Genomic DNA, 27,770 nt, shown 5'->3' on the forward strand with positions numbered 1-27,770 from the left:
TGTGCTACTAGAACATGTGCCTTTACAAGTACGACACAACATGTGGTTCACGCACGATGGAGCTCCTGCACATTTCAGTCAAAGTGTCGGTACGCTTCTCAACAACAGATTCGGTGACCGATGGATTGGTAGAGGCGGACCAATTCCATGGCCTCCACGCTCCCCTGACATCAATCCTCTTGACTCTCATTTATGGGGGCATTTGAAAGCTCTTGTCTACGCAACCCCTGTACCAAATGTAGAGACTCTTCGTGCTCGTATTGTGGACGGCTGTGATACAATACGCCATTCTCCAGGGCTGCATCAGCGCATCAGGGATTCGATGCGACGGAGGGTGGATGCATGTATCCTCGCTAACGGAGGACGTTTTGAACATTTCCTGTAACAAAGTGTTTGAAGTCACGCTGGTACGTTCTGTTGCTGTGTGTTTCCATTCCATGATTAATGTGATTTGAAGAGAAGTAATAAAATGAGCTCTAACATGGAAAGCCGGCCGGAGTGGCCGTGCGGTTCTGGGCGCTACAGTCTGGAGCCGCGTGACCGCTATGGTCGCAGGTTCGAATCCTGCTTCGGGCATGGATGTGTGTGATGTCCTTAGGTTAGTTAGGTTTAAGTAGTTCTAAGTTCTAGGGGACTTATGACCTCAGCAGTTGAGTCCCATAGTGCTCAGCGCCATTTGAATCTAACATGGAAAGTAAGCGTTTCCGGACACATGTCCACATAACATATTTTCTTTCTTTGTGTGTGAGGAATGTTTCCTGAAAGTTTTGCCATACCTTTTTGTAACACCCTGTATATCCAAGCCACTGGTACTTGACTGTCAGATCAGGGCGACTGGCAGCATGAGTGGTCATGAGGATGTTGGACAACAGGAAGTTGTGGATTAGCTTGGACTGTGATGGGCAGCAGTTCCCCTGCCGGGCGGCACTTCAGGTACACAACACGGTCAGTAGATGGCGCTGGACTAAACTGGAGGTGATTGGTAATTTTTTTTTTCTCTTGAAACACCGTGTTCACGTAAGATAATGAGCACTGCCTTCGTAAAAATTATTGTACGGTATCTTTCTCATCTTTCTGTTGGCTTGGATGCTACTTATCAATAGGCATAAGTGTGTTTAATTCGAAATGTTGTTGTTACAGGATTCTTGTATATAGCAGTAGAATGTTACAGGCACATTGAGACAGTGGGTCATTGTAGATTCTCAGGACGCTACTCCCTTGCACTTCAGTGATAGCTTGCTATCCTATTATTATCATCAGCACCCATCCTAGCCGTATAGGGCTATGGGCTAGACCGGCTGGAGCAACTGTCTAGTGCTAGGCTAAAAGCGAAAATATCTTCTCCACATACAGCAGTTATTCATTTATAGATCGACAGGAGACTACTCCTGTTTGTTTCAGTAACAGCTTCCTCTCCTATTATTACCTCCCACCTTCCACGTACAGGGTTATTGGCTAGACTGGCTGGAGCAACTCACTAGTGCTTGATCAATGGCAACTCAAATTATGTAAACAAACAATATACTCCTTCTAATAATTTCCGGGTATGCAGCCGGATCTCGTCGATATTTCGGGCCAGAGACGTCCGGCCATTATCAGGTGAGTACACAACTACTGTAGCGCCCAGGTGCAGTCGCGGTATTTATGACGAATCTCGCGCATGCGAAATGTACTGGCATCCTACAGCGCATGCGTCAGCTGTTGAAATGCGCAGCATAGCCGAGTTGTACGTGCTGCCCTCGGTGGTGAAAATAAAAGATCATCTAGTTATTGAGTATCGAATGACGCTGTCGATTCCGCTTTGATTGTATAATTTTAATAACAGGATTCCAATTTTTATTCAGCTGAAAGCCGACGTCACGATTTATAACATTATCGGCAAGACGTATTTCCACTGATTCTTTGACTACGGAATCCCAAAGTTCGGAAACCGGAGCTAAAATTTTTGTTCCATTGTATTGCATTGAATGTCCCAATGAAATATAGTGCTCTGCTACTGCCGATATTGACGGTTGCCGCAGACGGGTGTATCTTTCATGCCTTGTTTGAACATATACTCTCCTCAACGTACTTTTTATTCAATGACGAATTCTTTGAAGAAACAGACGGCGTCGCCATGGGGAGCCCTTTGTCCCCTGTGGTAGCTAATCTCTTTATGGAAGACTTTGAGGAGAAAGCACTTGAGTCTGCTGTTTTAAAGCCTACGGTCTTCTGGCGGTACGTAGATGGTACTTTTGTTGTATGGCCTCATAGCAGACAGGAACTGGAGAAATTCCTTCATCACTTAGACTCATTACATGAGAACATCAAATTCACGATGGAGATTGAAAAAGATGGCACTTTACCATTTCTAGACTGCTAGTACGCCGTAAAAATGATGGGTCATTAGGACATTCTGTGTACAGGAAACCGACTCACACAGACGTCTCCAGACGTCAAGCTGCCATCCAGCACAAACAGCCGGTGTTCTCAGTAGCTTAATACAGGGAAGCAGATTGCCGCCGCACTGGAAGTTCTCATCCGTGCGACGGGGTTCAACGGCGGCCGCCAACGGCAGCCAAAGCGCAAGCGCACGCAGCAGAACAGCAAGAGCCTGCACTGCTACAATGGCTAGCAGCTGGGGCATACTGCGCGTAATTGCAAGAACGCCGTCGCGTGCTTGACACCCGCACGACACCCGCAGTTGCACGAAGCCTCGTGGGGTGGCCAGCAGCTGCGCGAACTGCAGCGGTCCACACGCCGCCAGCCCGCCGCACCACGCCCTGCGGCGGCGTCAGACGCCGTTACGGCCGCCCCGCCCCCCCCCCCCCCCCCCGCACCGGCGGGGCGGGCGAGCCGCGCCGCCTCGAAGCCGCCACCGACCAAGCCGTGGCCGGCTTCCAAGCCATTGCGGCCGAAAGGGCCGCACTCAAGGAAGAGCTAGCAGCTGTTCATCGTCAGCTCCAGCAGCTGCGTGAAGAGCTGCGAGCTCTGAACAAGAAGCCGCCGATGCCCGCCGCCGCCCCCCCCGTGCGTGAGTCGACCGTTGGGGGTCGATGCGGCCGCGCAGACAACCGCCCCTCGGCCCCCTGCCGCAATGCGGAGCGGGGGGGCGGGGCGGCCGTCGCGGCGTCTGACGCCGCCGCAGGGCGTGGTGCGGCGGGCTGGCGGCGTGTGGACCGCTGCAGTTCGCGCAGCTGCTGGCCACCCCACGAGGCTTCGTGCAACTCCTCGCAAGTTGAGAAGCCATCGAAGAAGAGGAGGCTGTGCCTACCATTCCCTGGAGTGGATAACGTGCAGACCATCCTCAAGAACATTGCCGCGTCACTGCGAAACGGGTCATACCCCTACCCAGACCACCCGTACCCCTTCACCCCACCCGACCAGCCTAAGCCTCCCCTCCCCCATCGACCGATCCCCCTACGCACATACAGATACCGCGACATGTTGATGGAAGCACTCACGAAGAAAGAGTTAGCCACGATTAACTCACACCCCATCTTCACGCCCTCTCAATGGGACGACCTAGTTGACATCATAGATCTATGGGTGAAGAAAGAGTTCCGGTCTGGTAGGAGGAAAAAAATGGTTCAAATGGCTCTGAGCACTATGGGACTTAACATCTATGGTCATCAGTCCCCTAGAACTTAGAACTACTTAAACCTAACTAACCTAAGGACATCACACAACACCCAGTCATCACGAGGCAGAGAAAATCCCTGACCCCGCCGGGAATCGAACCCGGGAACTCGGGCGCGGGAAGCGAGAACGCTACCGCACGACCACGAGCTACGGACTGCTCTGGTAGGAGGAAAATGGATCCTGGCGATCAGCAAGCCATGGAAGAAATTAGACGCCAAAGTCGCGAATACGAACGCCGCCAATTTTAGTAATGAAAACCATGCGAGGCCATCACCAGATGTAGAGGGACCTTTTGATGAAACCACCGGCCAGCCACTTAGGCCGTTCGCTTTCTACTTCTCTCACTGTACCTCTGACTATCCTTCAATCTTTCTTTTATTTAAAAATAAAAAATCACAAAAGAAAGGAAAAAGCACAAAGTCAAGCAAATACGATAACGCCAAGAACTTCTCTCCCCAAACCATCATGTCAGAACGAGAAGCGCCTCGCGCGCTAGTACTTCGTTCCCAGACGAGGACATCTTCCTCCTTGAAGTGTGCGCAGAAGTAGTTGTGTACTCACCTGATGATGGCCGGACGTCTCTGGGCCGAAATATCGTGGCATAATGTCGACGGGATCCGGCTGCATACCCGTAAATTATTAGAAGAAGAAATACGCCGGAAAAATTTCAGAAGTCACAAACAATATACTGCACTGCATACAAAATAAAGACTTTCATCTGTCCGATACAGCAGCCTAGCACTGACTGAGTCCTTTTTATCGCCCATTTCCAGATGGGGGAGGGGAGGGGATGTTGGTTGTGTTGTGAACAAGGTCAGTTGGTCTGCAAACCTCAAGGTGAACATATAAAATTTGATGTTTCTGCCAATAAGTTTTAATTTCCCGCCATTTCCAGGGGGGGGGGGCGGAGGGTGGTGGTAGGAGATTGGAGGGAAGGAAACCACGTGCCAGCTGGGGAAACCCATGACGTCATTAGGGGGTGTGATAATTAATTGATAAATTGCATAATTAATTTGATGTCAGTTTCACAACAAAATTTTCCTCGGAGCTCCACTGCCCCACTACTAAGGCCAGCTCTCGAATACGCTGACGGATACATCCCACTCCTGGTTGGGCAGCTTATGCTTGTGAGATGCTGAGTTTTAATATCTTTCAGTGCACATATTTTCAGTACTGCAAGTCGGCCATTTGTGTTGACACGTCAGTGGTTGTTTGTGAAAGCTGGGACTGTCAGGTACTTAGGCGCTGGCATGTGCCGAGGTCGGCCTGACAGGTATAGGGTGTCGTCTTGCAAACTACGGAGATGTGAATGTGTGGCTGACGTTGCAGTGGCCATATAGTTTACTACATCTTGACGTTGCAACCAGTGAGCGTTTAAAGCCTAGCGACATGAGAAATGGGAAACTGAATATGTTGCTACCCTCGCTGACTCATCTTGCAGCATACTAAAACGATCTTAAGCTGCTAATAAAAGATACACAAAGCCCTCTTCTTGAACTTCCTTTTATGGAGCATGGCGCCACTTGTAGCTTCCTTAATGTCAACAGAAGTAACAGCGTCAGAAAACAACTAAAGTGTTCTTACTGTAAAGGGGTTTAAAGTGAGTTTTAGATCGTGCACAGAGAAGGTCACTGCTTCTATGCTGGGCATCACATCTTTGTTCCCAAAGCAAGAATGTCGCCTGGGTGTAGAGTGTCACAGTTTAATTTTTTCAGAAGCTTGATGCCAAATCTAAAGGCCGGTCCACACGCAACGACCTGTCTGCGCAGGCAGATATCGGCGTAGATGTCTGTACACGCAGAAGATCGCTGCAAATGTGTTGTGTTCACACGACACAAACTCCAATCTACTACTCGCCTGCCATCTGTCGCTGTAGAAAAGAAATGTCAGTGGCAAGCGACTACGCTCGCCGAAAACGTCAGAAGTTTAATTAATTTATGTTGAAATTTAGGAATTGAAGAAATTCTGTTGTGGTCTTTGTTCGCAACTTGTTTGCAAAATACATTCAGACAAAACGCAGGAAACAGAGAGCTGTCAAAATGGAATATATAAGCATTTTTCGCACGTACATTGACTGCGACAGTTGCAGGGCCACCCTAACGACTGGCGTAATTATTTACAGATGGATGTCGAAACTTGTAATTGTCTCTTAACGCTCGTAACCTCTCATATTATACGAAATAATACTTGAATGAGAAGAGCAATTTCTCTCCATGGACGGCTGACGGTGACATTAAGATTCCTGGCAACAAGAAGGAGCTATAAGGACTTTAAATTTTCAACTGCAATTTCTAAACAAGCATTGAGTGAAATTATACCCAACACAAGTGAAGCTATTTACGCTGTCCTGAAGGATGAGTTCATGAAGGCAAGTCAAGTACATTAATTCTGTCGAGTTACAAATAATATTTTTGCTGATGAAGAATCACAATATTTTTGCTGTTTTAGACGTGTTTGAATCACAAAATACCATAAACTTAGCTGGTATATTTCATCCACTCCAACACCAGATCTTCGAGATTTTTGAACTTTTGATAATTATTTACAGTAAACAGTCCACAGCGATTTTTATTATTACCGTTTCTCAGTTCGCCGGTGCGTCAACTTCTCGTAATTTTTCAATTAATGCAGCTGTCTTTTTGTTCCTCTCACTGTACTCTTTACTTTTAATCTTCCACAAACATGGGTCATTTCTATGAAGTTCAATGAATTCACTGACAAACTGTCTAGAACACTGACGAGCTATCAGCCATTTTAATGCTTCGTGCGCACAAAGCCAAACACTAGACTGAACAAGCAGCTGTTTCGCGCCAGATTTGCGGCGATCTCCTGTCCACACGCTACAACTTGTCTGCGCAGATGTGGTTTGAACCCACAGATTTGAGACGATTCGCTCAAACCTCCAACTCAAACTTCGAGGTTTGCACACACCTCATGTCGGTGCAAATCTCCTGTCCACACGATCTGTCTGCGCAGATGTGATGTGCACAGACATTTGCGCAGACAGATCGTTGCGTGCGGACGGGCCTTAAGGAACAATGTGCCGTCCACATCCATTATAACAGAACTCATTGCTGCAAATAAGGACGGGAAGTTTGAAGTCGAAACAATGTTTAAAGCTACAGAAAACTTGGCTGTTCCATGACTTCTGCTAGTTAACTTGTCTGGTAATAAACACAGGTCAATTTAGAGATCGACGGAATCTGTCATGAGAAGGCAGTGAAAGCTTTGTGAAATACGAGGACTATCCACAAAGTACACTACGTTTTGGAATTAAAAATAAATAAAGTATTGGAAATTTTTTTATTATATACAGATGAAAGCCACACTTAAATACTACTTTTCTACATAGTTGCCATTTAAATTAAGGCACGTATCGTAGCGATGGACGAGCTTGGAAATTCCTTCGTCGTAAAATTCGGCCGCCTGCGCCTTCAACCACGTGGTGACTGTCTTTTGGGACAGAAAATGTGTGATTTTTGTGGATTTCCTGGAAAGAGGCACTACAATAAACTCTCAAAGGTATTGCCAAACTCTGCACAACCTCAGAAGAGCAATACAAAACAAGTGCAGGGGAAAGTTGGGCTCAAAGATCTTGCTGATTCACGGCAACGCCCGGGCCCACACGGCAAATGCCACTCGCGAAGTTCTCGAATCTTTTAAGTGGGAGTTGCTTCCTCATCCGCCGTACAGTCCCGACCTGGCACCGAGCGACTTCCACTTATTCCCAGCAATGAAGAAGTGGTTGGCTATGCAGCGTTTTGATGACGACGCACAGCTTCAAGAAGTGGTAACCACGTAGTTGAAGGCGCAGGCGGCCGAATTTTACGACGAAGGAATTTCCAAGCTCGTCCATCGCTACGATAAGTGCCTTAATTTAAATGACAACTACACTCCTGGAAATTGAAATAAGAACACCGTGAATTCATTGTCCCAGGAAGGGGAAACTTTATTGACACATTCCTGGGGTCAGATACATCACATGATCACACTGACAGAACCACAGGCACATAGACACAGGCAACAGAGCATGCACAATGTCGGCACTAGTACAGTGTATATCCACCTTTCGCAGCAATGCAGGCTGCTATTCTCCCATGGAGACGATCGTAGAGATGCTGGATGTAGTCCTGTGGAACGGCTTGCCATGCCATTTCCACCTGGCGCCTCAGTTGGACCAGCGTTCGTGCTGGACGTGCAGACCGCGTGAGACGACGCTTCATCCAGTCCCAAACATGCTCAATGGGGGACAGATCCGGAGATCTTGCTGGCCAGGGTAGTTGACTTACACCTTCTAGAGCACGTTGGGTGGCACGGGATACATGCGGACGTGCATTGTCCTGTTGGAACAGCAAGTTCCCTTGCCGGTCTAGGAATGGTAGAACGATGGGTTCGACGACGGTTTGGATGTACCGTGCACTATTCAGTGTCCCCTCGACGATCACCAGTGGTGTACGGCCAGTGTAGGAGATCGCTCCCCACACCATGATGCCGGGTGTTGGCCCTGTGTGCCTCGGTCGTATGCAGTCCTGATTGTGGCGCTCACCTGCACAGCGCCAAACACGCATACGACCATCATTGGCACCAAGGCAGAAGCGACTCTCATTGCTGAAGACGACACGTCTCCATTCGTCCCTCCATTCACGCCTGTCGCGACACCACTGGAGGCGGGCTGCACGATGTTGGGGCGTGAGCGGAAGACGGCCGAACGGTGTGCGGGACCGTAGCCCAGCTTCATGGAGACGGTTGCGAATGGTCCTCGCCGATACCCCAGGAGCAACAGTGTCCCTAATTTGCTGGGAAGTGGCGATGCGGTCCCCTACGGCACTGCGTAGGATCCTACGGTCTTGGCGTGCATCCGTGCGTCGCTGCGGTCCGGTCCCAGGTCGACGGGCACGTGCACCTTCCGCCGACCACTGGCGACAACATCGATGTACTGTGGAGACCTCACGCCCCACGTGTTGAGCAATTCGGCGGTACGTCCGCCCGGCCTCCCGCATGCCCACTATACGCCCTCGCTCAAAGTCCGTCAACTGCACAAACGGTTCACGTCCACGCCGTCGCGGCATGCTACCAGTGTTAAAGACTGCGATGGAGCTCCGTATGCCACGGCAAACTGGCTGACACTGACGGCGGCGGTGCACAAATGCTGCGCAGCTAGCGCCATTCGACGGCCAGCACCGCGGTTCCTGGTGTGTCCGCTGTGCCGTGCGTGTGATCATTGCTTGTACAGCCCTCTCGTAGTGTCCGGAGCAAGTATGGTGGGTCTGACACACCGGTGTCAATGTGTTCTTTTTTCCATTTCCAGGAGTGTATGTAGTAAAGTAGTATTTAAGTGCGGCTTTCATCTGTATATAATAAAAAAAATTCCAATACTTTATTTATTTTTAATTCCAAAACGTAGTGTACTTTGTGGATAGCCCTCGTAGCAGCATGTTACTTTTGAAGCCATCGACAAAGGTGTTAGGAAACACCGATGAGCGCCTCGTCTCGTGCTTACCTGGTTTCGGCTGGTGGGTCAGCAAGCAGCCGACTCACTTCGATTAAGTCTTCTGGCTGGCTGCGCATCGCATCTGCCCATCCCTGCGTGGCCATCACCTGGAAGTTGTGGGCCCTTATGAAGGCGACTGTGGCCGCAGTGAGACTCGGGCAGGAATGCCTCACCGCAAGCACCGCCGTGGCCGCCGCGTTTTCCACGGCGAGCTGAGCGGTCACTTGCTCCTCGCACACAGCCTTCAACCCAGACACGCCGTACTTGTCAGCGGCAGTTAGCAGCTTAAGTGCCATGTCGGGCAGCTGGGGGGCCTGGAGGGTGTACATGTAGTCCAGCAGCTCCCTCATCACCGGGCCCTCCACGTCTGTGACGACGACGCGGCCGCTGCTGGCCTCCAGCGTGTCGTGTTGGAACATTGCCTGGAACACGGGGCTCCTGGCGGCCAGGACAGACCTATGCGCCGCCAGCCGCGTCTCCCCCGCCACCAGCGTCACGAATGCGCCTTCCCCCGCGTCAAGAAGGGTGCCCAGTTTCACGGCTGCAGTCTCTTGAACCTCTTTAACTGCTGCCATTGTGGATGACTCTGAAACATAACGCCACTGAGCAACCCTTTGCCTTGTCCATTACAAGTCAAATACAACACCATGAAATCGTTACTTTGTCAAACTGATGCTGAAGCTCAATAGCTGCAAATTTTCATCAACCAAATAGCAGTATCTCCTCAACACCCATCATACTGCACATTGTGACGGTACGTCACATAAATGCACATTTGGAGAAAGGGAAAGGAAATTTTTGTTATGAGACGTGTGAATTATAAATTATTTCAAGACTAGAATTAAAGTTTCACTTTACAGTGGAGTGTGCGCTGATATGAAACTTCCTGGCAGATTAAATCTGTGTGCCGGATCGAGACTCGAACTCGGGACCATTGCCTTTCGCGGACCTTTGCCCGCGAAAGGCAAAGTTCCCGAGTTCGAGTCTCGGTCCGGCACACAGTTTTAATCTGCCAGGAAGTTTCATATCAGCGCACACTCCGCTGTAGAGTGAAAATTTCATTCTAGAAACAATCCCCAGGCTGTGGCTAACCCTTGTCTCCGCAATATCCTTTCTTCCAGGAGTGCTGGTTCTGCAAGGTTCGCAAGAGAGCTTCTGTGAAGTTTGGAAGATAGGAGACGAGGTACTGGCGGAATTAAAGCTGTGAGGACGGGGCGTAAGTCGTGCTTGGGTAGCTCAGTCGGTAGAGCACTTGCCCGCGAAAGGCAAAGGTCCCGAGTTCGAGTTCGGTCCGGCACACAGTTTTAATCTGCCAGGAAGTTTCATATCAGCGCACACTCCTCTGTAGAGTGAAAATTTCATTCTAGAAACATCCCCCAGGCTGTGGCTAAGCCATGTCTCCGAAATATCCTTTCTTCCAGGAGTGCTGGTTCTGCAAGGTTCGCAGGAGAGCTTCTGTGAAGTTTGGAAGGTAGGAGACAAGGTACTGGCGGAATTAAAGCTGGGACGGGGCGTGAGTCGTGCTTGGGTAGCTCAGTCGGTAGAACACTTGCCCGCGAAAGGCAAAGGTCCCGAGTTCGAGTCTCGGTCCGGCACACAGTTTTAATCTGCCAGGAAGTTTTATTTCAAGACTGTGTACGTGTGCGCGATATATAACAAATAGCAAAGAACGTAAGTTATTATTATCAAAACACAAATATCGATGTAATTAACAAAACACAGTTTTTTTGGTATAATCTCTGTGTAACATAGTCCATGAAGATCAGAGACAATGTTTTGATTGAACTAGCTCTCCTATTTTATTTCGTCTAGCGGTAGGCCGCCATTGTAGTGCTGTCTGATAATTAACGTAAGTTTTATCTGTATTTTTGAAAAATATGATAGAAATTGTTATTAGAAAGTGCGTATTACTGACTTAGTTGTCACCACTTATGATCGCAACCATTAATTATAATTAACAAAGTTTTTACAGAACTTCTTAGTGCAGGGAGTTCATCTCCCCTGGCAGGATTTAGTCGGCCATTACGCTGATTGTATTATTTAATTAAAATTTCAAGACATAATATTAAATCTAAATGCGAGAGACTTCTCAATTTTGATCTTTCATTAATTTCGAAGTTAAAATTAATTTCAGTTACTAAAATTCACAAAACTGAATGAGTTCAGTATGATTCATTTTGGCCGCCTAACGGCAGACGAGATTCTCTCCAGTTTTGCCTTGCAAATAATGAAAAAGAAATATTGAAAATCATGACATTGCGCAATATCTCAGTTAATCTTTATGTAATTTGGTACATAAATAACCAGTAGCCCCTGAGACTCATATTAATAATTACAGTTTGCGTAAGAATACGCATATTTTCTTTTCTAAACAGCAGCGCCCACGCCAACTATTTATTAGAAGGCGGTGAGTCGCGTGCTTCGGGGCAGCCGATGTCCGTACGAGTGTTATTGCGGTATAAGTTAATTAAAAGTCTCATGCTAGCCCACAATATTTAAGGCCACTCCAACCAAAATCATAAAATATATAATTATAAAAATAAAAATATACACTTATACCGTGATAACATGTCCACGGAAGTGGTGGAGACCTCATTTCTTTCATCGGTAACATAGTAACAAGGACCTATAGCGGTGCTTCACTAAACGTTTTACCCTCCTAGTCTCTATGGGTATTCCCCCTATGGGTATTCCCCAACTATATTTTATGACTTGAATCTGAATTGATCTGCTCTTAACAGCTAGTCCCGTATGTTGCTATGCAGGAGCTGGTTCAGACAATGAATTCCAGATCTGCTAATAAAGTCTGGGCGTCTCACTGGTAAGTGTTACCTCAGGGAAACTGTCAGAGACGGACTCCAACAGCTTCTCAACTCGCCTGGCATATGCCAACATGACAATGTCCAACCTCGCGTAGGGCGATATGTTGAGCCAGTAATAGAGAATATGCCATCAGTTCAGCTAAAATACGTGCTACCGTTTTCGATGTAATCTCAGGTTACCACAGAACTGCAGATAATACAGTAAAGTGGACAGTTTTCATTGACATTATGAAGTGGTACTGATAGTACGCTCCTTCGAGTGCCAATGATATCTGTCACTAGATTGATTGCTGTGGTACTGTGTGGCATAATAAGAATTTTCTCTATTTAATACTCACGAAATATGGCCTTTGCATATGAGAATGAACCCATCTTTGATTCATTTTAATGTGTCACACTTCGCATTTTGTTTCTATTGCTTTCCAGTTGTGTGTGACTGCATCAAATTTGAATGTGGTGGATATGGAAAGTTGAGAGACTAAGCAAAATTGCTGAAGGGTAGTGGGTTTGCAAAGTATAACCTATGGAGAAAGTTAAGCAAAGAGATTGCCTGACAGCTTACTAAAACATCGGCATAATTGACTGCAGAGGATGTTACACGGCTACAGCTGATAGCAGACGTTCCCCTCCAAGCACTTCGAGCAAGAACGCGCTCTTGTGGAGTTCTTGCTGTTAAGACGAAAAAAAAAGTTAATATCTGTAATGTGTCGTTTACATCCGATGTAGACAGCGAAGTGACATAATTTTGATGATATAGAGTAATAGGCAAAACTCACGTTGTGGCCATTGAGACTGAGTTTGGCCATCACCTCTCCAATCTGTTTTGTGAATAATGGCGGGTGAAAGTTGTTCATTTGAGAGAACGTGTGACGCTGCTGCATTTTAACTGTAGTTTTTGCGAGATAAAGTTGAATTTTATGCACGTTTCTTCGTAAGGGGGCCACGAGCACACGTTCGCGCCATTTCTGGCAGTAGAGATAAACGAGTAGAAATTCAAACTTCCGTGGATGTTTAATCTTGTTACATGTTTGCTAAAGTAAACAGAAAGGGGTAGAATAATTTGCCAAGTGAGTCTGACCATTTGTGTAGCAGTAGTTCATGTAGCAAATAAATCGAGAGTAATTCAGGTGTTGTTTAACATCCTGTAGTTTCATATAATGCCTTTGATGAGCCTCAGCCACATCTTACGTAATAATTTGATAATTTTCGGTGAGTTGTTCTAACGGATTCCGTGTGTTCCTGCCATTGTGTTACTTCCGCTGTGCTTGTTTAAGTTCAAAATGGTTAAAATGGCTCTGAGCACTATGGGACTCAACTGCTGAGGTCATTAGTCCCCTAGAACTTAGAACTAGTTAAACCTAACTAACCTAAGGACAACACAAACATCCATGCCCGAGGCAGGATTCGAACCTGCGACTGTAGCGGTCCTGCGGTTCCAGACTGCAGCGCCTTTAACCGCACGGCCACTTTGGCCGGCTTTGTTTAAGTAATTTGTTTCAGTTCTTCGGGATGAAATAATGGCAACTAAAGCCAAATTCATCGAAGTACTTCAGATTTTAAACTCCACATTCCATTTTATTTGTGAAGCCAATCCACTTCACTTTCTTTACGAGGACAATATCAAATATGTTGGCGCATCATAGTAGTGTGCAACACAATTTCGGTACTCGCCGTCGTGCAGTTGCGTAAAACCCCTCAGGAAGCCCTGTTTTGCTGCGTTTTCCTACAGTGTAAGTTAATGCAATTAGTCGCGCATCCCCCACCCTACTCCCTCCTGTAGTTTTTATGCGTTGATGTGTTGTGAATGTTATGCTGCGTGCTGCTAGGCTGAAAGATATTATAGTTAATCCATACCCATATCGTATAGTGTGTCCAAAGTTTCTTTTGCACGAACGAGACGAAATAAAAGAAGAAAATTAACTGTTTTCATTATTTGACATGTGGTTCCCACATCGTGAATACATATTACAGGAGCTGTGGTAATTTGTTGTTTGTTGTTGTGGTCTTAAGTCCTGAGACTGGTTTGATGCAACTCTCCATGCTACTCTATCCTGTGCAAGCTTCTTCATCTCCCAGTACCTACTGCAACCTACATCATTTTGAATCTGCTTAGTGTATTCATCTCTTGGTCTCCCTCTACGATTTTTACCCTCCACGCTGCCCTCCAATACTAAATTGGTGATCCCTTGATGCCTCAGAACATGTCCTACCAACCCATCCCTTCCTCTGGTCAAGTTGTGCCACAAACTTCTCTTCTCCCCAATTCTATTCAATACCTCCTCATTAGTTATGTGATATACCCATCTAATCTTCAGCATTCTTCTGTACCACCACATTTCGAAAGCTTTATTCTCTTCTTGTCCAAACTATTTATCGTCCATGTTTCACTTCCATACATGGCTACACTCCACACAAATACTTTCAGAAATGACTTCCTGACACTTAAATCTATACTCGATGTTAACAATTTTCTTTTCTTCAGAAACGATTTCCTTGCCATTGCCAGTCTACATTTTATATCCTCTCTACTTCGACCATCATCAGTTATTTTGCTCCCCAAATAGCAAAACTCCTTTACTACTTTAAGTGTCTCATTTCCTAATCTAATTCCCTCAGCATCACCCGACTTAATGCGACTACATTCCATTATCCTCGTTTTGCTTTTGTTGATGTTCATCTTATACCCTCCTTTCAAGACACTATCCATTCCATTCAACTGCTCTTCCAAGTCCTTTGCTGTCTCTGACAGAATTACAATGTCATCGGCGAACCTCAAAGTTTTTATTTCTTCTCCATGAATTTTAATATCTACTCCGTATTTTTCTTTTGTTTCCTTTATTGTTTGCTCAATATACAGATTGAATAACAGCGGGGAGAGGCTACAACGCTGTCTTACTCCCTTCCCAACCACTGCTTCCCTTTCATGTCCCTCGACTCTTATAACTGCCTTCCCTTTCATGTCCCTCGACTCTTATAACTGCCACTGTGGTAATTACTGCACCAATAACCTATATTATACAGGGTGAAGCGAAAGTCGCTCACTCGGGCTTCGCAGCGCGACTTCTCACATGCCAGCGATAAAAAATGTCTCTCACAAAATTTCTTCCGGTGAGTACATCTGGAAGAAAAAGGACATTAAAGAGTGGCAATGTGGCAACACTGTAACCACATGTATGGTAACTACCTCTGTCAGCACCTCTTAACTGTGATGTACATTTGGTGCAGTGGTTTTGGGTTAGCATGCAGGACATTAAGGGTTCGATCCTCAGATGGGGAATGGGTTTTTTATTTGGTAAATGTAGTCCAGGTGGTACGGTATCTGGCATCTTAATCGTCAACAGCGATTGCAGCGGGTCCTCTAGAAAAAATTTGCACTTTCATACTACAATCGTAGAAATGGAAGATTGTTCAATTTTGAAAGAAGCCCTTTCTACGTAGTGGGCATGACATTATTCGCACCAATTCATCTACTAGATGCGAAACCTGATTTGTTTGTACCCTCCTCCAATGGTCTCATAGATTAGTACCAACTATTATTCTTGCCTCGTTCAGGTCCATTACATTCCGTTAGGGCCTTACATTACCAGTAGAACTAGCAATGTGCTTTGCGAATAATGTCCGAACTCTGCTACTATTTGTATGTGTTATCCCACTAATTATGCCTTTAAATAGTGAGTCTCGTAACCACATGCTGCTCAGTACATATATCAATGCGTTATTATTATTATTCTATAGTTGGATTGTGGAAACATCACGTCTATTACCGTTAGGGAAACATTGTAATTCGGAACTGAACATTTCACAATTAGCGGTGTCGGGATGAATCATGCACAACAATATCTGTCAGAGGGGTAATGCGCGCCGGCTGAAGTGGCCGTGCGGTTCTAGGCGCTGCAGTCTGGAACCGCGAGACCGCTACGGTCGCAGGTTCGAATTCTGCCTCGGGCATGGGTGTGTGTGATGTCCTTAGGTTAGTTAGGTTTAACTAGTTCTAGAAGAATATAATAATTCCAATCCCAAAGAAAGCAGGTGTTGACAGATGTGAAAATTACCGAACTATCAGTTTAATAAGTCACAGCTGCAAAATACTAACGCGAATTCTTTACAGACGAATGGAAAAACTGGTAGAAACGGACCTCGGGGAAGATCAGTTTGGATTCCGTAGAAATGTTGGAACACGTGAGGCAATACTAACCTTACGACTTATCTTAGAAGAAAGATTAAGAAAAGGCAAACCTACGTTTCTAGCATGTGTAGACTTAGAGAAAGCTTTTGACAACGTTAACTGGAATACTCTCTTTCAAATTATGAAGGTGGCAGGGGTAAAATACAGGGAGCGAAAGGCTATTTACAATTTGTACAGAAACCAGATGGCAGTTATAAGAGTCGAGGGGCATGAAAGGGAAGCAGTGGTTGGGAAAGGAGTGAGACAGGGCTGTAGCCTCTCCCCGATGTTATTCAATCTGTATATTGAGCAAGCAGTAAAGGAAACAAAAGAAAAATTCGGAGTAGGTATTAAAATTCATGGAGAAGAAGTAAAAACTTTGAGGAATGGACAGTGTCTTGAAAGGAGGATATAAGTTGAACATCAACAAAAGCAAAACGAGGATAATGGAATGTAGTCAAATTAAATCGGGTGATGCTGAGGGGATTAGATTAGGAAATGAGACACTTAAAGTAGTAAAGGAGTTTTGCTATTTAGGGAGCAAAATAACTGATGATGGTCGAAGTAGAGAGGATATAAAATGTAGACTGGCAATGGCAAGGAAAGCGTTTCTGAAGAAAAGAAAATTGTTAACATCGAGTATAGATTTAAGTGTCAGGAAGTCGTTTCTGAAAGTATTTGTATGGAGTGTAGCCATGTATGGAAGTGAAACATGGACGATAACCAGTTTGGACAAGAAGAGAATAGAAGCTTTCGAAATGTGGTGCTACAGAAGAATGCTGAAGATAAGGTGGGTAGATCACGTAACTAATGAGTAGGTATTGAATAGGATTGGGGAGAAGAGAAGTTTGTGGCACAACTTGACTAGAAGAAGGGATCGGTTGGTGGGACATGTTTTGAGGCATCAAAGCATCACAAATTTAGCTTTGGAGGGCGGCGTGGAGGGTAAAAATCGTAGAGGGAGTCCAAGAGATCAATACACTAAGCAGATTCAGCAGGATGTAGGTTGCAGTGGGTACTGGGAGATGAAGAAGCTTGCACAGGATAGAGTAGCATGGAGAGCTGCATCAAACCAGTCTCAGGACTGAAGACCACAACAACAACAACAAGTTCTAGGGGACTAATGACCTCAGTTATTGAGTCCCATAGTGCTCAGAGCCATTTGGTAATGCGCATTGGGTGGAACATCGCGCAGGACTGACGGCGTATTTATACTCTATGCGGGGACTAGTTGCAACCGGAGTAACACGCCCGTGACAGACTCCAATGTATATGCGTATACGTACCGAATTTTCTCATTGTAAGCCTCTAAACCAGTGTGGCAGACGTATGGCATACACAAACGATGAATATGTGGATATGCTTCTGGTCCTTGGTGCATCTGATAACCGGTTTGGTGTTGCCGCTCGTGAATATGCTGTTAGATATCCTCGTCGACGCCATTCAGATAAATGTTTTTCGTCGTCCGGAGCTGGGCCTTCGGTAGTGAGGACTCGCTGTACCCCAGCTACTGAAGAAGCTGCTCTGGAGGTCATACACCATGAACCTCAGAGAAGTATATGTAGCGCAGCGAGGCACTGCGTGTCTCGCAACGCATGGTAGTTAACGTGCTGCACGAGCATGGTCTGCACCCCTATCATTATGCTTTCATGCAGCATCTGCAGCCTGCAGATCGCCATCGGCGGATGCTACTCAGTGAATGGTTCCAACAACAACAGGAAGCCAACAATGACTTCGTGAACACCGTAATATTGTCGGATGAAGCAGCATTCATTCGTGAGGGTGTCTTCAATATGCACAATGCCCACGATTGGTGTGAGGTTAACCCGCACATCACCCACGCCTGTGGATATCAAGTTCACTTTGGTATCAACGTCTGGGCAGGAATATTGGGCGAAAGGCCCCTACATGTCGCCTGACCGGTTGAGTGCATGAAGGAATCACGCATTCCTCTCAAACTATCTGCCTGATGCACTAGAAGATGTTCCACTACATGTTCGGCAGAGGATATGGTTCCAACGTGATGGTGCACCTTCACACTCTGGAATTAATGTGTGACAGTATTTGGACAGAACATTTCCAGGTAAATCGTTCAGACGTTGAGGTCCAGTTGTATGGCCACTGCCTTCACCTGACCTAAATCCCCTGGATTTCTTCCAGTGGGGACACTGAAGGAACACGCGTACTCTACTCCGCCGACGGATGTGGAAGAATTGGTAGTGCATGTTCATGCTGCTTTTGTTAACGTGGGCGCACCTTTGCTGCGAAGGGTCCAGAGCTGTATGATCCTGTGGGTTGCTCAATGTTTGGACTTGCAGCGAGGTCGCTTTGAGCATTTTTTGTTCTGAGGACAACGTATTCTATTGTGAAGGTCAAGCGGTCATTAATATGGGCATTATTATTGTCACTGGTTGCTAATGCGCTCATATTACATGTAGTATAAATGACAAGTAGATGTTGTGTTATTGTACTGTGCTATCATCTTTAGCATCTCGAAATTGATATTATTTTTGTAGTTATTCTGTCCTATGACAGGTTATCTGTTTCAACGCTATATTTTTTATTTGTCGAAGCACGTATTTGTTAAGTTCAGCGTTACAAAATGTTGCAAATTTTGGATACATGTGAACTAAGAAACGGTATATATTACAGTATGAAATGTCAGAATGAAATTAGCAAATAAAAAAATGCTCCCTAACTCAGGATCAAACCCTCGACCACCCGCATGCTAACTCAAAACTCTATCCACTGCACCATTTTTTTTTTTTTGCTAAGTTTTCACATATATGCCCATCACACATAAAAACAATTTAATAATCATATTAGACAATTTGTGAAATACTTGAGAATGGCGGAAAGGAGATATTATTGAGTTGACTAGCCTTTCAACTACACTTTCTGGACATTATTTCAATGTTAACTATCTGAAGTGATCACATCTGTATAATAAGTCTTTCATTGCAAAACTGACCTACACATCACAGCGCAAAGATGAACAGGGCAATGTGCCAGCCATTGAATATCACATACATCAGATAGAATCTTATGGTTTTAACCAATAGAGAAGGACATTTTCATAAAAACTGTCAATTTCCAGATTTCTAATATAAACCAATAATGCAGCTTTAATGTTTTGTTACGTACGAATGCATGCTTTCGCGGCGATATCCGTTAGTAAAACATTCTCGAGATTCAAGCTGCGTCAAGTGGTTTACTGCCCACGAGCGTTCGCCAGAGATCTCCTCTGCCATTGTCAAGTGGATGACTGTCGTGTGGTTGTCATTGCCGTGCTTATATAGCCGCGCCGTCGCCCGTGACGTCACTGGTGTTCGGTCCCTTACCATATATGGTAATGTTTTGACCGCGCGACTGCCGGGCCCGCTTCAACTCCCTCAACACCGGATCCCACGCTGTACTCAGCTGCAATCCACCTTCTCTATTGAAGGTGTTGTCAGAAATTCTAATCTCTATGGCCTCTTTTATCACGCTATCCCAGAAGCCATTAGTCTGTTTAATAATAGACGTCTCATCGAGTGCAATTCGGTGTCCGTTTTCCAGAGCAAGTTCTGCTACAGGTGACTTTTCGGCATAGCGCAGACGGTAACACCTTTCATGTTCTGTGCGGCGCTGTTCAATAGTGCGAACAGTCTGTCCAACATAGAACTGCCCACATCCACACGCTATCTTGTAAATTCCTGGCATTCTGAGGCCTACATCGTCTTTCACAGATTTCATTAGTTGCCGGATCTTTGCCGGAGGCCTGAAGATTGCGTCTATGCCTCTTCAGGAGCCGACTAATCTTCCCTGCTGTCGAACCAAAAAACGGTAAGAATGCAACTTGCTTGATGTCTTCTTCGGAGGTCTTCTTCCTTTGACGCTTGGATGACACTGCTTGTGAGATCTGTTTGTTGTTGTAACGGTTTTCCTTAAAAAGTTTGCGAAAGTGGCTCAACTCTCTCGGCAAGTTTTCAGCGTCTGAGACGGTTTCAGCTCGATGTACTAAGTTCCTCAGATCTGACTGTTTCTGTGCTGGGTGATGGAAGCTGGTGGCGTGCAGATACCGATCCGCGTGGGTGGGCTTACGGTAAAAGCTATGACCTAGAGACCCATTGGGTTTACGGCGGACACGCACGTCCAACAACGGCATGGAACCCTCCTTCTCTACATCCATTGTGAAGTTGATGTGGTCGTGGATGCTGTTGTAAGTGCTCCAGGAACTCTTCTAATTTTTCTAGACAATGGCAGAGGAGATCTCTGCCGAAAGCTCGTGGGCAGTAAACCACTTGACGCTGCTTGAAACCCGAGAATGTTTTATTAATGTTTTGTGTTTTGACATTATTAGACACACAATCTGATTGTCACATAAGTTCTGTACATTAGCTTATAAAATTTCAAACACTATTCTCTGAAGCAGAAAAAGCACACACCAAAAATACACAGTAAAATTTTAAATAATATTCTTAAGGTAACTACAATACATCACTGTCAACACAGTCCTCTTTTTTATATTAACCAATGCCCATTCTTTCAAATATAATTTTTCACATACTACCGAATTTTTTCTTGCGATTCTAATACCTTCTAATTTTGTGGTATCTACACAGCATGTGTACCTTGAACACTATGGTGCTGTCAGATACTAATTTGTTAAGGACGTAATTAACAAAATTTCCCAGCAACTAGTACACAACGTTATTTTTTGCGTCTGGGAAATAGCGTGCTTCAGGACTGTGTATCAATGACAGCGATATCTACTCCGGGGATGTCCTTGTAATCAGAGCTATTTGCTCCCGAATCCACTTCCAACTATTCATGTGACCACTTCAAGTATGTCTATGAATTATTGTGTCAACTAGATGGCGTTGATGACACAAATTTGCTTTACACAGTCCGATTGAGTACAATCTTTCATTGGTGTAACTATGTTGTTATTTATCCTGTACCATGACGTTTTTATATTAGACGTGAACACATTAGAACTAATGTTTTTCCAAATCTCAGTCCACTCAATGTTTCGACATTGTCGTTCTATTTTGTTCCTTCCTTCGCTTGTCTTTCGTTCCCGCATTATGGCTCTTGGTGTTAAGGGTCGTGACTGCCTGAGTTCGACACTTACATAACTAAACTCAACATAGAATATCCTCACATGCTGTAAACGAACCGCTCGTGGTGGGCGAGCGGTTCTAGGCGCTTCAGTCTGGAACCGCGCGACCGCTACTGTCGCAGGTTCGAATCCTGCCTCGGGCAGTGTCCTTAGGTTAGTTAGGTTTAAGTAGTTCTAAGTTCTACAGGACTGATGACCTCAGAAGTTAAGTCCCATTGCGCTCAGAGCCGTTTGAACCATCTGAGCTGTAAACGACTGTTGATATTCTGCACCTCAATCAGGGGAAGCAGGCTTCGAGGTTTAATGATATCGAAAAGTTGGCTGCTTATTCTTTCTCGCGAGTCTCTTATTACATTAACTTGCCTTTTGATAAAAAGTGCAGAGGCTTTATCCGTTATATCCGTTAATCCTAGTCCACTATTTTTAGGATCTAAAGTGGCTACTTTAGCAGGTACTCTGAACACTTCGCCTCTCCACAAGAATTTGGTGATTTTGGGGACATTATTCTCCTCGCTATCATTCTCGGTATTGGAAACAGCTGGGCAATATAATAAGCTTCAGCAAGGATGCATGACTTGATATACTTTGTTCTTTGAAATTGGTTCATATATCGAGTTAAATTCTCTATAATGTCTCCTTGCACTTTACCTGCTGCAATTTTCCAATTTAAAGTCGTCATTTTCATGGGGCATGCTGTCAGGCGATCCCAAGTGTTTTATGTTGTCGGACTAATTTTGCCCACTCGATGTTGATATTATCAAAACCTCTGAGATTTAACATCTTTCTTTTTTTTTCGTTTGCATTGGCTCCAGATGCTCTAGAGTACGAACAAATCACTGTTGCTAGCGTGGTTACCTCGTCTTTATTACTTATAATGACCTCTATATCATCAGCATAAGCTCTTATAACTGTGTTATGTCCTGATAATGTTAAGCCTTTTAATCTAGCATGGACATGTCGGAGGAAAGATTCGAGGGAAGTGGCGAAGAGCGACATGGACAGAGGACTTCCTTGAGGAACACCTCGTTGTATTTGCATCGGCCTGGATTGTTGACAATTCACTGCTATTTTAGCATTTATTCCAGTTGCTATGTTCTTAATCAACTGTATGACTCTTTCGTTCAAACATACTTTTTCAATGTCTGTAGCAGATATTCATGATTTACTACATCGAACGCTGTATAAAAATCCAAAAATAAATTAAAAATAAAGCACACTTTATGTTTGTTACAGGAGTTATTGCAATGATATCCCTGAATTCTGCTAGAATAGAAAAATGGTTCTGCCTTGCGCGCAGTTCTGATGTTGACTAATAATTTTATCTGTAAGGCATGAAATTCTCTTGTTTACTATTCTAGCTATTAATTTATAAACAGAATTCAGCAGTGAAATTGGACGAAAATTAGTTAAATCTTTGTTTCCATTGTTTTTTGGCACCAGAACAATTTTACTCTCATGAAACTCAGCCGGAATCATTTTACCCTGAATAACCTCATTTACAATGTCCGTGATTTTCGCACCTACTATTGGCCAGTAACGGATGTAAAACTCTGCTGGCAGACCATCCGGTCCCGGGGATTTTTTTAGTGGTGAGGCTCACAGAGTCTCAAACACGTCCTCTTCACTGACAACCTCGAGAGAATTTTCGTTGTCATCTTCTGTCAGCTGTGGGGCTAGGATGTCAAGGAATTCTTCCAAGGAAGCATCACTACTGTGATGTACAGAATATAACTCGCAATAATAGCGATAAATCTCGTCCATGATACCCTGCTGGGTTCTGAGAATCGTACCGTGTTTTGTTCGAATTTCATCAATAAAAGTCCTCCCGTTTTTCGTATGCTTCACTGAATGATACAGGGAAGTAGTTTCATCTTCTGATACCAAATTTGCCTTCGATTTTATTTTAAACCCTTCTATTTGACTTCTCTTCATATTAAGTAACTTGGCATTGACTTTTTTGATGTCTGCTATCCGAAGTGAGGAACCTGCTGAGACTTGATCATACAGATCTCTCAAAACGGAATAGTAATATTATATAGTGCATTTCCTTTCTCTTGCGCTCTGGGCACTTTATTGAATAAGAATGTTTCTCAACTTTGGCTTCGCCATTTTAACCCACTAGTCGATAGCAGAGGAATATATAATATTCATGGCGGCTGCAGTGTAACACGTGTTAAGTTCGGCTCGCGAAATTTAGTTGAATTCGAAGGTGTTCTCGCAGGTGGTGTTGTCTAGTACAAGTGGAAATCGTGTAAACAACAGTGTTCTGTGCAGTAGTGCTATTTTTTTTCCTGTGCTCCGCCAATATCTTCGAGAAAATGGTAAACAGAAGAGTCAACAGCAGCGCGTCCAGCAGCGGGGAAGCAGCAGGTGCGGCGGGCTCGCTCTTGGCGGAAGGTGCGGCCGCGGCTCGCGGTATAGCGGAGCTGGTCCGCTCTGAGGTAAACGCTACGCTTCGCGATAAAAACAATCTCGATCTGATAGCAGGCACTATATCAGATACTGTAACGGCAGCAGTATCGGCCAAAATGCGTGAAACTGTTGAGGCCAATACTGCCGAAATTACAGCACTAAAAATGTCTGTGTCTGAATACGAGAAAAAGGCACGAGAGTTGGAAGTGAAACTACCTGCCGCAACAGACGAGCTAGAACAGTACCAAAGACGAAATAGTCTACGACTGTTTGGAGTAGCAGAAAATAAGGAAGAAGACACAGACAACCTGCTTATACATGTTGCGCGTGAAAAATTAGGCGTTGAAGTGACCAAGGCAGACATTGACAGGAGCCATCGGGTGGGACGAAAACTACCAGGTGCTACCAAACCTCGTCCAATAATAATTAAATTCGCCTCGTACCGAAAAAGGGCAGAGATCTTTACCCAGAAGAAGAAGTTAGCAAGGACAGGGCTTACAATAAGCGAAGATCTGACACACGAACGGCTAAAGATTTTAAACAGTGCCATATCCCATTTCGGTCTTCAGAATGTGTGGACTCAGTATGGCAGAGTAATCATTAAGACAGCAGCTGGAAAGAAGACAGTCACAAACATGACAGAACTGAATAGTATTAAGTGAAGCTACTCGAGCCAAAAGTGCAAACTTACCACCATTTGCAAATTGTAACAGCCCTATACTCAGATATAGTCTTGTAATTGTATTAACTTTTTAATTATACCCATATTTGTACCTTCAACTAATTGTTTTTGTAACTATATTAACTTTTGAGTATTTTTTTGTGTCTGTAGCTCTAACCATTACTTAATTTTAGTTACTGCTAGTACTTTTTTCATTTTCTCAGTTTATTCTCTTCCATTCTGTAGTAGTTGTATTGCAATTATTAGTCTCTCCTTTAGTTCATTAATCACCCATCTCTTCGGTTTAAATTGTTCATAACAAAAATCACTATCAGTATCACTTTAGCAAATTTCAATCTAATTGTAGCTTCCTACGATAATCACTACCAGTATCACTTTAGTAATTTCAATTTGATTATAGCTTCCTACGATAATCTGTTAATTATTAAGCTTACTTCTCTCTACTGGCAGCATCGGCCTCTTAAATCACTCCCTTCTCCCTTATTTCCACCCTAAGCTGTTTCAAATACGCTAATTACATTTCTCCTCTTACGACATAGGATACACAGTGACACACAGCCGTCACTATTTTGGTCATATTCTCCTTGCACCGAATACCACTAATCCATTTTCTATACTCCCGCAACCTCAGGAAATCTCTTGCAGTCGCCTTTCTTTCGGCACTCTCGGAGTCACAAACAGGGCGCGCAAAATCTGGGACACCCCTGTGTTATGTCACTTGGCGGAAGCAGCGGCCAGTGCCCCTCGCGGCAGGTAGTGCCTAACAAAGGGACAAACCAGTCTGCCACCCTACTCCAGGCTGCTCAGCGGAACGCGCAGAGCTTTTAGCAGCTCACTGCAACATCCAGCCTTTCCTGCACATTACGAAGAACTTAGCCTCCTCTTCAATCAACTAAACTACCACGTAATCCTCTTATCCGAAACGTGGTTGAAACCACACATATCCTCTGCATCTATTCATCTCCCAGGGTACACATTTCTTAGGGCAGACAGATCAAAAAAGCGAGGTGGCGGGGTCGGTGCGTATATACGAACAGATCGCAAAGCGAAAGTCTTATGTACGTCAAATCCTGCTGAAGAAAAAGAGGCTGAATTCAAGTTCATTGAAATAAATATACAAAGTCGGAAATTCTTGACTGGCGTCGTGTACAAGCCGCCAAAAATAAACTCAATGAGTTCCTTCCAGTCGGAATTACATTCACTTCAGTGTCAATATGAACATGTCATCGTAATGGGTGACTTGAACATAGACCTGCTAAGAGACACTCCCTCCGCAATAAACCTAAGAAGACTGTTTAGTTGCAATAGCATGAACATTCATCCATTACAACCTACACACCATACGGCGCACAGTCATACTCTTATAGACGTAATCGCAACTAAACAGACTGACAAAGTAAGAGATGGTCAAACATCGGCCCCTGGCCTCTCAGCACATGATGTGATATTCCTGCCCTACTCTGTGCAGCCCCCAAGGATCAAATCGCGTTACATAACAGCCGATTGCTCAAAAATCTCATGGCATCAAATAATTAGAGAACCTACAATCGACGGCAAAATTAATGAACTTGGTGATAAACTCACTGCCCTCTATGACAAACATGCACCTGTGTGCACAATCCGTGTAAGAAAATCTCCTGCTCCATGGCTGACAGCTGAATTACGTCAAATGATGACTAATAGGGATGCTGCCCACAGGCGTTTCAAGGCAGATCCGAAACCCGAGCGTTTCGAAGAATATAGAAAGCTACGGAACAGAGTGAAACAATGCATTCGCAATGCTAAAATCAGGCACGCTCGCTCCCTTGTATGCAGTGATCCGACGCCCACGACTCTATGGAAGAATCTCCGTAGCTTGGGGGTCGGAAAGGCAAAATCAGAAACTACTTTTCATGTGTCAGCTAACGAATTAAATGAATTCTTCTCTGCACCTCTGAATACCAGCACGGCTGATAATTACCAACCACAAGAATCCCCAAACAGGGTAACTAACAACGATACCTTCCATCTAAAACATGTAACAACAAATACGGCAAGAAAAGCAATAATGAGAATCTCTTCTGATGCAATAGGCAACGACAATATCGGTATAACCATGATTAAGAATGTTGCCGATATCTTAGTACATGTCTTAACTGACATATTTAATTTTTTCCTTGTGAACGGAATGTACCCCACTGCATGGAAAAGAAGCATAATTCGACCCATCCCTAAGATCGAAAACCCGCAACTGCCTAGTGATTACCGACCAATTAGCATACTGCCTGCTGTTTCCAAAGCACTTGAATATATTGTTCATGACCAAATCACTGAACACTTGCATGAATTCAGCCTATATGACAAATTTCAATCCGGTTTCCGTAAACATCACAGCACAAACACTGCTCTAATTAAAGTGACTGATGACCTGACATATGCCATCGACAATCGAAAGGCAACAATATTGACGCTACTGGACTTCAGCAAAGCTTTTGACACTGTTAACTTTGACATATTGCTCAGAAAAATGCAACAGCTTAATTTCTCTGATAGTGCAATGAGATGGTTTGAAAGCTACTTAAAAGACAGACAGCAATGTGTTTTCTGCGTAAATGAAGAATCTTCCTGGAAACATGTTTCCTCGAGAGTGCCACAAGGATCAGTCTTAGGACCACTTTTGTTTTCTTTATATGTCAACGATATTTCGTCGGTTCTGTCCTCCTGTAAATATCATTTCTATGCCGACGGCCTCCAGCTCTACCTAAGCGTCAGACCTGAAGATGTAAACACTGCAATCGCTCAGATGAATGATGATCTGTCTTCAGTAGTGACATGGGCGAAAAACCTGGGGCTTAAACTAAATGCAAAAAAGACGCAAGTAATCTTAATAGCCCATCAGAAATTAATAAGTTCAGATTTCCGCGAACGGCTACCTCCGATTCTGCTCGACGGTACTCCAATACCATATCAGAAAACAGTGAAGAACTTGGGTGTAACTTTGGATGAGCATCTCAACTGGGCGGAGAATACAGTCGCAGTGTGCCGAAAGACGTCTGCTTGTCTCTATGCTCTCAAAAAGTTTCGGAACACATTTCCACAGGACTTGAAACGCCAGCTCGTGCAAGCACTCGTTCTACCGAACCTCCACTATTGTGATGTGATTCAACAAGGCATGAGTATGGAAAACAAAAGACGGTTAGAGCTAACCATGAATGCCTGTGTGCGTTACACCTGCAAAAAATGGTTCAAATGGCTCTGAGCACTATGGTACTTAACATCTGAGGTCATCAGTCCCCTAGAACTTAGAACTACTTAAACCTAACTAACCTAAGGACATCACCCACATGCATGCCCGAGGCAGGATTCGAACCTGCGACCGTAGCAGTCGCGCGGTTCCGGACTGTGTGCCTAGAACCGCTAGACCACCGCGGCCGGCATTTCACCTGCAACATTCGCCGATATGATCATGTTAGTGCTTCATACTCCGAGCTAGG

The 27,770-nt window shown here is 44.8% G+C and overlaps 1 protein-coding gene across 1 annotated transcript in view; it reads right to left on the minus strand.

Moving 5' to 3' along the window:
- LOC124619785 (TD and POZ domain-containing protein 1-like) overlaps window positions 1-27,770 on the minus strand; it is a 117,790-nt gene that overhangs the window by 65,903 nt on the left and 24,117 nt on the right. Inside the window, exon 2 of the mRNA XM_047146372.1 lies at window positions 9,122-9,698. Coding sequence (XP_047002328.1) covers window positions 9,122-9,687 — 566 coding nt within the window. The 5' untranslated portion in view covers window positions 9,688-9,698. The remainder of the gene's footprint in view (window positions 1-9,121; window positions 9,699-27,770) is intronic.

The sequence above is a fragment of the Schistocerca americana genome, chromosome 6, assembly GCF_021461395.2.
Source record: "Schistocerca americana isolate TAMUIC-IGC-003095 chromosome 6, iqSchAmer2.1, whole genome shotgun sequence".
In the NCBI taxonomy this organism is placed as follows: domain Eukaryota; kingdom Metazoa; phylum Arthropoda; class Insecta; order Orthoptera; family Acrididae; genus Schistocerca; species Schistocerca americana.